The sequence below is a fragment of the Oncorhynchus clarkii genome, chromosome 22 (genome assembly GCF_045791955.1).
Source record: "Oncorhynchus clarkii lewisi isolate Uvic-CL-2024 chromosome 22, UVic_Ocla_1.0, whole genome shotgun sequence".
Lineage (NCBI taxonomy): Eukaryota > Metazoa > Chordata > Actinopteri > Salmoniformes > Salmonidae > Oncorhynchus > Oncorhynchus clarkii.
The window spans coordinates 15,340,196-15,356,842 of record NC_092168.1 but is presented as its reverse complement, the minus strand read 5'-3'; the positions used below and the strand labels follow the sequence as shown (position 1 = coordinate 15,356,842).

The 16,647-nt window shown below is 45.3% G+C and overlaps 1 protein-coding gene across 1 annotated transcript; it reads left to right on the top strand.

The window, feature by feature from the left end:
* Positions 1–663: 663 nt before the first annotated feature.
* On the top strand, positions 664–15,886 carry LOC139380464 (acetylcholine receptor subunit alpha-like). Its single transcript, XM_071123150.1, has 9 exons — positions 664–992; positions 1,826–1,968; positions 6,061–6,105; positions 6,428–6,537; positions 6,942–7,137; positions 7,345–7,582; positions 9,639–9,862; positions 12,626–12,865; positions 12,962–15,886. The coding sequence occupies exons 1-9, from the start codon at positions 947–949 to the stop codon at positions 13,091–13,093; spliced, it is 1,374 nt and encodes a 457-aa protein (XP_070979251.1). The 5' UTR covers positions 664–946; the 3' UTR covers positions 13,094–15,886.
* Positions 15,887–16,647: the final 761 nt, after the last annotated feature.

Sequence of the window (16,647 nt, the reverse complement as noted above, 5' to 3'; positions counted from 1 at the left end):
TCACATGGGTTGGGTCCAGGCAGGAGGCACTTAGGCACTGTAGGATTCAGGTGGTCTGTGATTGGTATGGGGAGAAAAGTGGAGGGGGTTAAGAGACAGATCTCTCTTAATTCAGACATTGCCAAAATGGCAATTTCCCCCTAAATAAGATGAATGAGGCGGGTGGTTGAGTGACTGGCTGATTGAACGGGTTGAGTTGAGGCTGTAGGGAAATCGAGTTGCCTGGTCCCATCAATGCCTTGGTGGGGAGGGGCAGGTGTACAGGGATGGGGTGTTTGGGTTTCATGCCTGGCCATCTGGAAACTCATTGCGGTGGCTAGATGGGGTAGATGTTGTGGGTATGTTACAGTCCAACATTATCCTAAGAGGGATACCATCTCCATTAGGGGCAAGATCATCCAAGAGGACAACATTGGTGGCCGTTTGATGAATGTATTCGACATGTAATCAACTACTCATACAGAATTCCCAAATAATGATTATGGAAATGACATCTTAATGTAACAGAAGTTAACCAATGGGAACAGTATAACATTTCCAATGCTCTGTTCATGAGTAGCCTAATTGTACATATATCACAACAAATGCATTCGTTTTGGAAAGCAGACAGAGGCTATTGCATCTTTCAATATGGGAAGTATATTTCACTGTGAGATATTTTAGTGCTAGATTAGCCAGGCATGTAGCGCTTGTAACATGTGAGGGATGACAAAGAATGTGACCCTCTCAAATGACAGCTATTGGTGGTGGCTCAAAACATATGGTGTCAGGGAACAACAATACTGTTCCCCATTACAGTACTTGAAGCAGCAAGTCAGTGTTGCAATTATTTTGACCTGATTTTAAAGTAGACAGAAATAATGTTGTTACCTAACTAGCCGCTTACCCTCTATTCGAAGACTCAGGACATTGGATACCCCAGAGTTTATGGGAACCGAACACAAGAATGAATCGTCTACTTTTTGTTTCTCATCTCCTTATCATTCTAGCAGGTGAGCCATATTCTAAACATGTTGGCTGACTGATAAAATTTGTTTGCCATTTCTGTTCTTCTGTCGGTTATAACTTACCTTTTCCAGGATATTTTAGGTGATAGTCTATCCTAAACAAAGAATTTGAGCCCATTAGTCATGAGACATCAACATAATTGGATCATTTCACATTGATTCTTGGTAATGCTTTATCCATTAGTTAACTATAAGATTTCAAATGTTATATGAGGTATACTCTAGCTAAGCTAGTGCCTGTTGGAAATGTTGTAATTATTTTGAAAGCATCCAGCATTAGGCTCTCTTGATTGACAGGGGTGTGTGCACTTTGTTTTTTAACCTCCATCTATTTGTGCTTGACTTAATGAGCCAGTTGTTTCATATAGCATATAATATTTCCAGACAATTGTACTGTTTTCAATGTCTCAAAACGTCATTCGTGCTTTGCTTCATACTATGTTCTTGCACACACTAGGCTTCGTTTCAAGGTCAAGCGGAAAATGAAATGAGATACCGCTCTGGCATGGGTCAAATATGTAACGGAAATAGCAGATGTCGAGTCTGAAACACTGTCTGTATTGACTGAGCTCTCATCTCTATCACCTCCAGCATCCCATGATGATAGTATACCACTGGTATATAACAGTGTATGAAATAAGTAGTTAGCTAGTCAGGAAGGAAGGAAGGAAGGAAGGAAGGCCACTTAGTACATTTAATACTACTGTATTTGCACGTACATTAACCCCTACTTATCAGTCTGCTGGTGCTGTAAACCCACATTCTCTCCATCTCTGCCATGTGAGCCACGCATCAAGCTGTCCCTGTGTTTCTTGTAGGCTCTGCCTGGAGCTCTGAGGATGAAACCCGTCTGGTGAAAACCCTGTTCACTGGCTACAACAAGGTGGTGCGTCCTGTCGCTCACTTCAAGGACCCAGTGGTGGTTACAGTTGGCCTGCAGCTCATTCAACTCATCAGTGTGGTAAGAAAAACGTCACACCATCCCACATCAACCAATATTTATCATGCAATTCACATCACTGCCAACACTATGTAGCTAACTGTAACTTCTGTCAGTCGAAGAGTCGGTTCTGTTTGGCTCACTTATTTCGACTATGGGAGCATTTGAGCCAGCATGGTTTTGTGCTGAGGTTGGAGTTTTAGTTGAAGCTTTCTCAAGCTAACAAGGGATCAGTCACGTCAGGTGGCAAACATTTTGAAATAGCTGAGGAGTTGAACAAGTTAGATGTTGCAGTTCTGTTATGGGAACAGTGGAGTGAGTTCTTGCCACAAGCTCTAGTGGATAGCAGTCAGGAGGAGGAATATGTGTTGGAAATAGTGAGGCTGGAACAGGAAATGGCAGTTGACTGGAGGGCTGCATACAGGGGAGGAAGTTTGTCTTGCCAGTCAGTCAAAAGGCAGTTGTCTCAGGGGGCGAAGTCTTTCAAGGAGGGTTTTGAGGTATCCCCAGTTTGTGAAGCTAATCGGGTTCAGAAGGGTGCTGATGGCAAACCAGAGAGGGAGGATGATGATGATGTGTGTGGGGACGTAGAGGAAACATGATTTGCCAAAATAGACTGTGGCTCCCAGGAAATGGTTCTCCCTAGTGAGGAAGTTGATTATTGTGTCTCTAGCTGAGACCTTCTGGGTAGAGATATGTGATATAGTGTGCCCTCTGCAATTTGAGGATGAAGTTAATTCAGGTGTCAATTTAGGACGATGTTCTATGTTGAGTTGATGGACAATGAACAACTAGGTTCTCCTTGTGGGCTGACTAATGATTTGGTTCCCCAAGTGATCTGTTAGATTCAGAGGTTGTCAGCGACTCTTTATTTCCTTTAGCTGACGCATTCTTTCCCACAGTAGAGGAGGTTGTGTCACATCTGCTCCTGCAACGTCCTCTACTGCTCATCCTGTGTCTCCTTGACCTGCCGCCACTCCCCGGGTACTCTCTCCCTCCCTCCCTCTCCCTCTCTCTCTCTCTCTCTCTCTCTCTCTCTCTCTCTCTCTCTCTCTCTCTCTCTCTCTCTCTCTCTCTCTCTCTCTCTCTGTGTGTGTGTGTGTGTGTGTGTGTGTGTGTGTGTGTGTGTGTGTGTGTGTGTGTGTGTGTGTGTGTGTGTGTGTGTGTGTGTGTGTGTGTGTGTGTGTGTGTGTGTGTGTGTGTGTGTGTGTGTGTGTGTGTGTGTGTGTGTGTGTGTGTGTGTGTGTGTGTGAGAGACTGACTGTATGGGTGGAGACAGGTGTGCTGGAGTCAGAGCCGATCCCCACCAGCTGCAACCAGCTCCATAATCAAGACCTCTAAAAATACTCCGCCCTGCCACTTCCATACAGCAAGATTGTAATCTCTGCTCAGTCAGTCTACGTTTTGAGCCGTTTGTTGCTAGTCAGATCCTGTTATCCTCTTTTCCTTGCCTGATGCTGTCTTCCTCTCCGCTACAGTTCTGCCCGCTCTGACTCTGGTCCCTGTCTCCAGTCCCACGTCTCATAATTCTGCTACTCTGTCCTGGATTCCCCACTCTACGACTCCCTTTGATTCCCCTCCGGACCCGCTTACCCTGGCTCAACCCCTCTCATTCCAGCCTCAGCCTCCGCACCTGGTTTCCAGCAACCCACCCGAACTTCCCCTGACCTGCACTCCATCTTCCCCAAGTGTGTCAATAAATACCTTGATTACTTTGTCCAAGTCTCTTCGTCTGAGTCTGCTCTTGGGTTCCACTCTGCTTAACAGTATGAGCTGGCCAAAGAGATAAACCCAGCAGACTCTGCCACTTTCCACCAAACCCTCATCGGCCAAGGCGCCCTGCTCGAGCAACATGACCAAGCCCTGAAGACCATTCTGGCGCGCGTCAATGAGTTTCACAGAGCCTGTCTGACCTACAGGGCTGACCCTTGTTCCGACCTGAGCGTTAATATGGCAACCTCAAGGCTTGCAGAGCCCTTTAGTACAATGTTCACTATTATTTGAGCAACAGCCCTACTCTTATGCTCGCGAACGGGCCAAGATTTCCTTTCTGATTGGCTGCCACAGTGGAGCAGCGCTTTCCTGGGCCACGGCAATGTGGCAGAGACAGTCCCCCATCTGATTCTCCTGCTCCAGATTCACGGAGGAGATGAAAAAAGTCTGCGTTAAGGATGCTGCTAAACGACTCCTGTCCCTCCGTTAAGGCCCCCATAGTGTTGCTGAGATGTCATGTCAGTTTCACACCCTCGTCGCTGAGAGTGGCTGGAATGAGGAGGCCCTTCAGGGAGCATTCCGGAACGCGATCACTGAGACCCTCAAGGACGAGTTGGTGTCCAAGGATGAGCCTGATGGACTTGATGAACTCATCTCTCTCTCTATCCGCATCTACAACCGTCTCGCTCTCGCTCTCGCTCTCGCTCTCCATCTCCATCTCCGTCTCCGTCTCCGTCTCCCTCTCCCTCTCCCTCTCCATCTCCGTCTCTCTCTGTGTGTGTGTGTGTGTGGGTAGAGACAGGTGTGCTGGAGTCAGAGCAGATCCACACCAGCTGCAACCTGTTCCATAATCAAGACCTCTATAAATACTCAGCCCTGCCACTTACACGCTGCCAGATCGTAATCTCTGCTCAGTCAGTCTACGTTTCGAGCCATTTGTTACTAGTCAGATCCTGTTGTGCCTGTTTTCCTTGCCTGATGCTGCTTTCCTCTCCGCTACAGTTCTGCCCGCTCTGACTCTGGTCCCTGTCTCCAGTCCCACGTCTCCTCATCCTGCTACTCTGTCCTGGATTCCCCACACTACTACTCCCTTGAATTCCCCTTCGGACCTGCTTACGCTGTCTCAACCCGTCTCACCTCAGCCTCCACACCTGGTTTCCAGCAACCCGCCCGAGCTTCACCTGACCTGCACTATATCTTCCCCCTGTGTTTCAATAAATACCTTGGTTACTTCATCCCAGTCTCCTCATCTGAGTCTGCTCTTGGGTTCCCCTGTTCCACTCTGCATAACAGGTTGTGGTCCCTCTGCCGGTTGACCATGAGGTTGTTTGTCAGGGGTCGATGTTACTGACACTTTTTTAAACTACGCTGTGGGAGAGAGGAGATTCTTCCCGTTCATTTAGTGAGGATCTGGTCTGAGTTTTGCAGGGTGATACGGCTGTGCCTTGTAATGAGAATCAGGAGCTTGAAGAAGTGAGTTTGGTGGAAAAGCTAGATCCACCGTTTTTGTCACTTCCTGTTAAAGAGCGGTTGAAAGTTCCTACAGCATGTAGGCCTAGTGACTCCGGTGGGGAGGCTAACGGTTCCCCTTCAGTTCCCCTCCAGCACGGGAGCAAAGAGACATTGGGGAACGTGAATGGTGTTCCTAGTGAGTTTGCTGGAGTTGTGGTCAACGTTCACTTGTCCCTGGTGGTGGGTGCTCTAAGTCTCATATCAGATGGAGCTTAGTGCTTGTGATCATGGGCCTAGGGAATGGAATTGGTCTCTCCGTTTAGAACTATAGAGGTTACAGGTTGTCCCTTGGTTTGGTCAAGTCAGACTTTTGGAAGGAAGAAATTAGCTGAGTGCAGACCAGTGAATTTGATGGTTTTGGTTGGTCTGGTTTTCTAGAATGGCGTTATCTCAGAGGTGAGGTTTTCTGGAGCCAAGTTTCATAGTTTTGCAGCTCTGGTGTTTATAGTGTATATAGTTTGGTCTCTTCCGTTAAATAAGTTTTATGGAAAAGAGGGTGGGAAAGTATAGAAGTTTAGGACAATTGAGGAAAATATATACTGTTGACTGGATTTTTCTTTACATTTCTTGATGGGGGAGGTGTTATGCAGTAGGTAGTTTAGTGCTAACACACAGTTAGGCACACTCTACCAGGAGTCACTTTATTTTGTCACCATCTGAACAAATGGTAATCTGCTGGGATTGGCTGACCAAGATGTCAAGAAGGAGAGGTCTCCTGTGTACATACATTGCATATGCTGATTTCTCCCTTAGATGCACATCTTAAATCAGGTTACACACTAGTTGACTAGGCCTAAGACCCCTAGACTTAGCGAGTGCAACAACATCCGTAGGCTAATTATTGGTTTTGTAACAGTAGAAACTAAAATCAATTCCCTTTCTCTACAGGATGAGGTCAACCAGATTGTCAACAGCAATGTTCGACTGAAACAGGTTTGTTACTGCCGTTTCCTGTATCTGCATTGCAATATACAGTAAATATGAGATCAAAATGTTTTCTTTCTGGCTATTTTGTAAGAGTAATTACAAGGAAAATCTAAGTATGGGTAATTATCATACATTTCACCATAATTCTGAAGATAGTGTAAAATCCTTATAAGCCGTTGAATAATGTTCATTTTCACTAAACTGTAATGAAACATTCTCTGGAAAAATCCCTATTGAAATGATCCCTCTCCGAATCAGACTTCAAGTCAAATAATCTATCTGATATTTTCTATTCATGCTCTTTGTACTTTGTACCGTCATTTTCCAGCAATGGAAGGATGTGAACTTGCAATGGAATCCTGAGGATTATGGCGGAATCAAAAAGATAAGAGTGCCCTCCACTGACATTTGGCGTCCTGACCTCGTTCTCTATAACAAGTAAGTATCAGGCCATATTTGTATCAAATGTCTTTCTTTTTACCATTCTCTCACTGATACTTTCCTTGATAGAAGGCCACCAGACAGACCGACTGTGTGTGACTATGTTTTCAAACCACATTACTTCTCCCTCTCTTTTCCCTCTGTGCAGAGTGGGTGAGAGCTCAGGTTGCAGCAGGCTAAATCTGGCTTCTATATCACAGGTTCCACCCACACCATATGCTGCGTCTGACACACGGCTGTTTCTCCCTGACAACCAGCTCCTATGCCACAGCAACCTGTACCAGTCTCAGCTCTGGTTGGTTGGCCTGCGATGGCAGGGCCATGCCAAGCCCCAGGCAGTGATGCCCCTCTGCGTTAACATTATTTCCTGCGTTGATGCCCGTGTTTGTGTGTGCCCACAGTGCTGACGGTGACTTTGCCATCGTTCACGAGACCAAAGTGCTGCTGGAGCACACTGGCATGATCACGTGGAACCCCCCTGCCATCTTCAAGAGCTACTGTGAGATCATCGTGCTGCACTTCCCCTTCGACCTGCAGAACTGCAGCATGAAGCTGGGCACCTGGACCTACGATGGCAACTTGGTTGTCGTCAATCCCGTAACAATCATCAACATTTTGAAATTTTTCCCCGATTGATCCCCTGTGTAACTGTGTTACCCATACACATACAGTCCATTACTGATTTAACACATGATTCTAAAAGCATGACATAATACCACCAGTCCTGGGAAATACCAATTAGGTTGATCCCTTCCTGGTCTGTTGCCTCTTCGCGACATCTTCTTATTTACCCTTCTCCACCAGGACAGCGACCGCCCTGACCTGAGTAACTTCATGGAGAGTGGAGAGTGGGTGATGAAGGACTACCGCAGCTGGAAACACTGGGTGTACTATGCTTGCTGCCCAGACACGCCCTACTTGGACATCACCTACCACTTCCTGATGCTGCGGCTGCCCCTCTACTTCATCGTCAACGTCATCATCCCCTGCATGCTCTTCTCATTCCTCACTGGCCTCGTCTTCTATCTGCCCACTGACTCTGGTTGGTGGAGCGTCCCGTCAATCATTTCAGTTCTAAATCCTTTCTATTGGCTGAAGATTAGCGGAAATATATTTTGTCTCCCAATTTCCGCATCATAGCTGCAACGTTGCTCATGTAGTGGTTGTGTAGAACTGTACCTGCATTGGCTGGTACCTACAACAACACGCTTGTCCTTCTACAGATGTAGGATCTTAATTTGGCCACTCTTTTGTTACTGAGAATTCTCCTGCGCCGCAGGAAATTCAGATGAGCCTCGTGGTTTACATAAATTCACTGAAAACCTGGACTAACACGCTGTTATATTAACAGTACTGCACTTATCATGTAGCCTTCTTTTGTCCGGCTAATAGCCTAACCACCAATCAAGCAGCGTTATGAACTAAACATTCAAATCCTGTTGCTGCAGGATTATTTTTCTACGACAATACTGGTCAAATTAAGATCCTACACCTGTATCTGTCTCTGGGCCTCGGAAGTTACTAGGAGCCACATTAGCTGTACCAGTGCTGTGTCTCAGCTAGCGTTTGGTCATGTTGCCAGTGTGGAGGCCTACCTCATTACCCAGAGACCCTGTGTGCTGCCATGTCTGCGAACAGACCTTTCCTTTAATGTATAATGCATCACTGGCTGCCTTGCTCTGATGTGGCTGCTGCTACAGTATGATGCTATGGAGGAGCTGTGATGCCAAATGGAAGCCTTTTAGATTCACGGATTTGACTGAACAGCAACACAAAGTTGACAAACAACACATGGTTCACATTCTAGAATCTGTGTGAATGAGGTCTGGGTGTGAATGTGCTCAACTGAAAATAACACACACTTGAAATTCCATTGTCTGTGTGCCTGTGTGTATGTTTGCGTACGTGAGGTTGTTTGTGTATAGGCCTATGTGTATGGAAGGCTAAACAGGACAAAATAAATCACAGATTCCTTTGAGCTATCATGCTTTTTGCTGTGGTAGGGCAATATTGTTCAAGCACCAATTCACAGAGACTCAGCTTTGAGTTCTTTTTATAAGCAGAATTCTTGCCCAAGTTTCAAGTTTTAATATCAAAAGTACCGTGAAATGCCTTTCTTGACAGCTCTAAACCCAACAATGCAGTAATCAGTATCAATGTAGCACTAAAAATAACATAACGTAGAACAAAAACACATAATAAGAATACCAAGAGAAAGTAATAAGCTATGTACAGGGTCAGTTCCAATACCGTATTTACAATGTGCAGGGGTACTGGAGTGAGAGAGGTAGATATGTATAGGGGTAAGGTGACTAGGCAGCATGATCTTTCAGCCATCCGTTTAGCGAAGGGCTGAAAGGGAGGTCGGAGGAGCTCAATTGGATCAGAGGCTACTCCTCCCTGTGGTCAGAATGAGTTGGTGCCCTAAAGGGTGTGATGGCACTGACTATCCAGAGGAACAATGTCACTGCTACCCTCTAACATTATGACCCTCCCATGTCTCTGTGAGTCAGTGTTGCTTCATCACTGTGAATTATGGCACTGTGTGTCTCTCTCTCTCTCTCTCTCGCTATTAGTCTCTTTCTCTCTGATCAATTATCACAATGATCACTTCAAACCCTCTTGTAATTAATTAATAGTTGGGGACCAACCAGAGTGGGGATTAGGTGAAGGCAAGACTTGAGACCAAATTACCATCAAACCAGCTCACTTTGACGAGATATCGATTGAATTGGTTTAATTCAGTTGTTAAGGGTGTCACAGCTGAGTTGAACTGGGGCATTGGTGTAACTGTATTCTTTGTTTAAGCCCAGTTATTAACTGCTCTCACAGTGTTTAGCGTTGAATCCATTGTTATGAATCTCAGTGGCCTCCCTACGAGCACATGTTCAGTCTCTGTCATGAGCCTCGTTTTTCCACTGAACTGCTCCAATCCGTCTGTGTGCCGTATGACTGACAGATTATGAATTGTATGACACGTGATAATGGCAGATCATTTGCATGATTGCAAACTTCAATTGCGCCTTTCTCCATAGATTAATTCTGCAGTATGCGTCTGCTTTTGTTGACCTGGTTGTTGTGACCACGTGTGTCCTCAGGTGAGAAGATGACTCTGAGTATCTCTGTCCTGCTGTCTCTGACTGTGTTTCTGCTGGTCATCGTTGAGCTCATCCCCTCCACCTCCAGTGCTGTGCCGCTCATCGGGAAGTACATGCTCTTCACCATGGTCTTCGTCATTGCCTCCATTATCATCACTGTCATCGTCATCAACACCCACCACCGCTCCCCCAGCACTCACACCATGTCCCCATGGGTTCGCAAGGTGAGCAAAGCTGGCACATTTCTACCAGTGATTTTAGTTATTTTTATCTAAAAATAATTTAGTTAAAAGCTTTTTATAGCATAGGGCTTTACTTACAGAGCTCCCAAGTGGTGCAGCAGTCTAAGGCACTGCATCTCAGAGCATGCGGCGTCACTACAGTCCCTGGTTTGAATCCAGGCTGTATCACATCCAGCTGTGATTGGGAGTCCCATAGGGCGGCGCACAATTGTCCGGGTTTGGCCAGGGTAGGCCGTCATTGTAAATAAGAATTTGTTCTTAACTGACCTGCCTAGTTAAATAAAGGTTCAATAAAAACATATTTGGACTGTAAATGACATGGCATAGGATGACTTGTGCACTCTGGTTTGTGAATGTTATGAGTGTGTGACAGTTTAGAAATGTATGTATTTTTTATACGTTTTAACAAATTGTTCATGAAACAACATGACAGATCGTGTGGTATCAGTGGTGAACAGCTCATAATAATGGCCGGAACGGCACACATGGAATGGCATCAAACACCTGGAAACCACGTGTTTAGTGTATTTGATACCATTCCACTGATTCCACTTCAGTCATTACCACGAGCACATTCACAGTCAAGGACCATATCACCTCCACCCTACCTGACACCCTAGACCCACTCCAATTTGCTTACCGCCCAAATAGGTCCACAGACGATGCAATCTCAACCACACTGCACACTGCCCTAACCCATCTGGACAAGAGGAATACCTATGTGAGAATGCTGTTCATTGACTACAGCTCGGCATTCAACACCATAGTACCCTCCAAGCTCGTCATCAAGCTCGAGACCCTGGGTCTCGACCCCGCCCTGTGCAACTGGGTACTGGACTTCCTGACGGGCCGCCCCCAGGTGGTGAGGGTAGGCAACAACATCTCCTCCCCGCTGATCCTCAACACTGGGGCCCCACAAGGGTGCGTTCTGAGCCCTCTCCTGTACTCCCTGTTCACCCACGACTGCGTGGCCACGCACGCCTCCAACTCAATCATCAAGTTTGCGGACGACACAACAGTGGTAGGCTTGATTACCAACAACGACGAGACGGCCTACAGGGAGGAGGTGAGGGCCCTCAGAGTGTGGTGTCAGGAAAATAACCTCACACTCAACGTCAACAAAACTAAGGAGATGATTGTGGACTTCAGGAAACAGCAGAGGGAACACCCCCCTATCCACATCGATGGAACAGTAGTGGAGAGGGTAGCAAGTTTTAAGTTCCTCGGCATACACATCACAGACAAACTGAATTGGTCCACTCACACAGACAGCATTGTGAAGAAGGCGCAGCAGCGCCTCTTCAACCTCAGGAGGCTGAAGAAATTCGGCTTGTCACCAAAAGCACTCACAAACTTCTACAGATGCACAATCGAGAGCATCCTGGCGGGCTGTATCACCGCCTGGTACGGCAACTGCTCCGCCCTCAACCGTAAGGCTCTCCAGAGGGTAGTGAGGTCTGCACAACGCATCACCGGGGGCAAACTACCTGCCCTCCAGGACACCTACACCACCCGATGTCACAGGAAGGCCATAAAGATCATCAAGGACACCAACCACCCGAGCCACTGCCTGTTCACCCCGCTATCATCCAGAAGGCGAGGTCAGTACAGGTGCATCAAAGCTGGGACCGAGAGACTGAAAAACAGCTTCTATCTCAAGGCTATCAGACTGTTAAACAGCCACCACTAACATTGAGTGGCTGCTGCCAACACACTGACACTGACTCAACTCCAGCCACTTTAATAATGGGAATTGATGGGAAATTATGTAAATATATCACTAGCCACTTTAAACAATGCTACCTTATATAATGTTACTTACCCTACATTATTCATCTCATATGCATACGTATATACTGTACTCTATATCATCGACTGTATCCTTATGTAATACATGTATCACTAGCCACTTTAACTATGCCACTTTGTTTACATACTCATCTCATATGTATATACTGTACTCGATACCATCTACTGTATCTGCCTATGCTGCTCTGTACCATCACTCATTCATATATCCTTATGTACATATTCTTTATCCCCTCACACTGTGTACAAGACAGTAGTTTTGGAATTGTTAGTTAGATTACTTGTTGGTTATTACTGCATTGTCGGAACTAGAAGCACAAGCATTTCGCTACACTCGCATTAACATCTGCTAACCATGTGTATGTGACAAATAAAATTTGATTTGATTTGATTCTCCCCAATTAAGGTGCCACCAACCTCCTGTGAGTGATAGTAGAGGTCTCAACATTATTTTTGCCCTGTTAATAAGTGTTGCCCAGTACTGCCATCTAGTGACAGAAAATAGATGATTGCACTTGTTGACTGTAGTACTGCTTTTTAAGCCTACTTTTGTGATTCAGGAGCCAGAAAGTATCTGAATTAATATGTTCATCAATTAGCCTTTTATCTCATTGTATGCATTTTACCAGTCTATTTATTATTGTCTGTCATTACACAAAGTTGTAAAAGCTGCTGCTCTCTGTTATCATCTATGCACAGTCACTTTAATAAGTAACCAGTGCCCCTTCACATTGAGTCTGTACCGGTACCCCCCTGTATATAGTCTCGCTATTATTTTACTGCTGCTCTTTAATTACTTGTTACTTTTATTTATTATTCTTATCTGTCGTTTTTAAAACTGCATTGTTGGTTAGGGGCTCGTAAGTAAGCATTTCACGGAGCAGGCGACTAATAACATTTGATTCATTCATTCCTTTCACATTTTTTGCTTCCTAGATTTTCATTGACACCATTCCCAACCTCATGTTCTTCTCAACAATGAAGCGTCCTGCAAAAGAGAGACAGGATAAAAACATCTATGGTGCTGACTTCGACATCTCAGACATCTCAGGCAAGCCCACCCCTACTGCAGTCACCTACCAGTCCCCCATGACCAAGAACCCCGACGTACGCAGTGCTATTGAGGGGGTTAAATACATCGCTGAGACCATGAAGTCTGATGAGGAGTCCAACAGTGTAAGACTATGGAATTCATTGCCGTCCTTCCTACAGTTTGTTTCCTTATTAAAGATCTCCGTTTACGTGTTTCTTACTGCTCTTCTCTTTTCCCAGGCTGCTGAAGAGTGGAAGTTTGTAGCCATGGTGCTGGATCACATTCTGCTGTGTGTGTTCATGGCGGTGTGTATCATTGGCACCCTAGGAGTGTTCGCGGGCCGTCTCATTGAGCTGAGCATGACACCTTAGCGGTCTGCGGGGTGTCCTGAGTAGGTCCAGATGTTTTTTTATTGACCTTATGACCTGACCAGGAAACACTCGGGGCCCTAGTGACTCTTGGCCCTATGACCTTAAAGTCACATATTGCTGTATGAGGACTGTGCTTTTGACCCTCATACATTCAGATCGCTGGGTGCATGCATGTTTATCTACATTTTCACTTGTGTATTATAGAACAGTTGATCAACATTGACCATTCTAATCAAGTTTTTGTCACCAAAATGTTTGTTGTCTTTACTCAATATGTTTTGTTATATATTTTCATTCATCTTTAATACAGTATTTAAGTCAAATTGATAGGCCTATTTGACACTGGTTGTCTATTTTCTATGTGTCTTTTTTTCGTCTTTATTTAACCAGGTAGGCCGGTTGAGAACAAGCTCTCGTTTACAACTGCATCCTGGCCAAGATAAAGCAAAGCAGTGTGACACAAACAACAACACAGAGTTACACATGGAATAAACAAACGTACAGTCAACAACACAATAGAAAAAAGGTGCAGTGATCTGGGAGCTGCTCTGACAGCTGATGCTTAAAGTTAGTGAGGGAGATATGAGTCTCCAGCTTCAGTGATTTTGGCAATTCGTTCCAGTCATTGTCAGCAGAGAAGTGTAAGGAAAGGCGGCCAAAGAGGAATAAGCTTTGGGGGTGACCAGTGAAATATACCTGCTGGAGCGCGTGCTACGGGTGGGTGCTGCTACAGTGACCAGTGAGCTGAGATAAGACAGGGCTTTACCTAGCAAAGACTTATAGATGACCTGGAGCCAATGGGTTTGGCGACGAATATGAAGCGAGGGCCAGCCAACGAGAGCATACAGGTCGCAGTGGTAGGTAGTATATGGGGCTTTGGTGACAAAACGGATGGCACTGTGATAGACTGCATCAAATTTGCTGAGTAGAGTATTGGAGGCTATTTTATAAATGACATCGTTGAAGTCAAGGATCGGTAGGATAGTCAAATTTACGAGGGTATATTTGGCAGCATGAGTGAAGGAGGCTTTGTTGCGAAATAGGAAGCCGATTCTAGATTTGATTTTGGATTGGAGATGCTTAATGTGAGTCTGGAAGGAGAGTTTACAGTCTAACCAGACACGTAGGTATTTGTAATTGTCCACATATTCTAAGTCAGAACCGTGCAGAGTAATGATGCTGTACGGGCGGGCAGGTGCGGGCAGCGATCGGTTGAAGAGCATGCATTTAGTTTTACTTGCATTTAAGAGCAGTTGGAGGCCACGGAAGGAGAGTTGTATAGCATTGAAGCTCATCTGGAGGCTATTTAACACAGTGTCCAAAGAAGGGCCAGAAGTATACGGAATGGTGTCATCTGTGTAGATGTGGATCAGAGAATCACCAGCAGCAAGAGCGACATTGTTGATATATACAGAGAAAATAATCGTCCCGAGAATTGAACCCTGTGGCACCCCCATAGAGACTGCCAGAGGTCCGGACAACAGGCCCTCCGATTTGACACACTGAACTCTGTCTGATAAGTAGTTGGTGAACCAGGCGAGGAAGTAATTTGAGAAACCAAGGCTGTTGAGTCTGCCGATAAGAATGTGGTGATTGACAGAGTCGAAAGCCTTGGCCAGATCGATGGATACGGATGCACAATATTGTCTTTTATCGATGGCGGTTATGATATTGTTTTGTTTGGACCTTGAGCATGGCTGAGGTGCACCCATGACCAGCTCGGAAACCCGATTGCATAGCGGAGAAGGTACGGTGGGATTCGAAATGGTCGGTAATCTGTTTGTTAACTTGGCTTTCGAAGACCTTAGAAAGGGCAGGGTAGGATAGATATAGAGGTCTGTAACAGTTTGGGTCTAGAGTGTCTACCCCTTTGATGAGGAGGATGAGCGCGGCTGCTTTACAATCTTTGGGGATCTCAGATGATACGAAAGAGAGGTTGAACAGGCTAGTAATAGGGGTTGCAACAAGTGCGGTTCATTTTAGAAAGAGAGGGTCCAGATTGTCTAGCCCAGCTGATTTTTTTAGGGGCATGCTTATTCCTGGTTATTCCTGCTTATTCCTGTTCCTGGTTCTAAATTTCTGAACGGGGCATGCTTATTTAAGATGATGAGGAAAGCACGTTTAAAGAATAACCAGGCATCCTCTACTGACGGAATGAGTTCAATATCCTTCCAGGATACCCGGGCCAGGTCGATAGAAAAGCCTGCTCGTTGAAGTGTTTTAGGGAGTGTTTGACAGTCTATCAGCTAATAAGGATGTTGTGCAATCAAAGCAAATCATATTTGAACCCGTGAGATAATAATCAATGCCATAAATGGCAACATTTACTAAAAAGTACTGCATGTGAAACTTTGTGGAACGTTGAGGTCCTGAACACTACAATAGACTGAATTTTGACCATGTGAGAGGCCCATGTGCAACATACCTATAGAGATAGATAGAAGACTCTAGTACGCAAAGGTCGTTTTAGCATGGGCAGTCCCATTGAGGACTTTCACCACTTTAAAGTAGTCAACTGACACTTCATATGGTTAAGGAAGGATCACATAATTCCATCCAGGTCCCCGAGGGATCAGCCAATGCAGTCTAGGTGGCAGTGTGCACCCTTCCAGTTTGTTTGCCAACTCAAAGAAGTAGTAGAAGAAGAAGATGGACTACTTCAAAATCAGAGGCGTCTGTTGGGAGGAGCTATATTGGCTCATTGCAATAGCTGGAATGAAACATATGGAACTGAGTCAAGCATGTGGTTTCCATTTATTTTATGTGTTTGATACCATTCCATTGAGGAAACTTAATTTAAAAAAAAGATGCTATATAAAATGACCACCCATCTTGGGAGAGCAGCGATGATGAGCAATTCACTGCAAAGTGTCACTACAGTCCCCGGTTTTATCCCAGGCTGTATCACAACCGGCCGTGATCGGGAGTCCCATAGGTTGGAGCACAACTGGCCCAGCGTCGTCCGGCTTAGGGGAGGGTTTTGCCGGGGTAGGGAGTCATTGTAAATAAGAATTTGTTATTGACTGACTTGCCTAATTAAATAAAGGTTAAATAAAATTCATTAAAAAAAAAAATCTATTCCAGCCAATAAAATGAGCCCATCCTCCTATAGCTCCTCCCACCATTATTCTCTGTTCAAAATGGAGATGTCCGTAGTGGCGCTGCTCGTGCTCTAATAGACGTCTTTATAGGACAGATACAATGATGCGATGTCTATCTAAGTCTATGAACATTCGTACAGTAGGTAGCAGCAATACACTTTATAGGTTGCAGTCTGCCAATAAACCTCGAAGAAGAAGAACGTTTGCCAACAACAAGGGGTTTCGATTAATCTGGCCCGGGCGACCAAAGATAGCCATGTTTTTAATGGAGTGGAAATTGATTGCGTTTGTTTTTAAACCGGGCTAACTCCCGGGCGTGAGCCATGTGCCCCGTTCAAAGCCGACTGCGTAGTCGGCTCAAAAAAAACGTTAAGTGACGTAATTAAGCATGTGGAAATTAGTTGGATTCTGTGTTGTCACATGCGAAAGTGATTTGTTTTGATAAAAACGCTT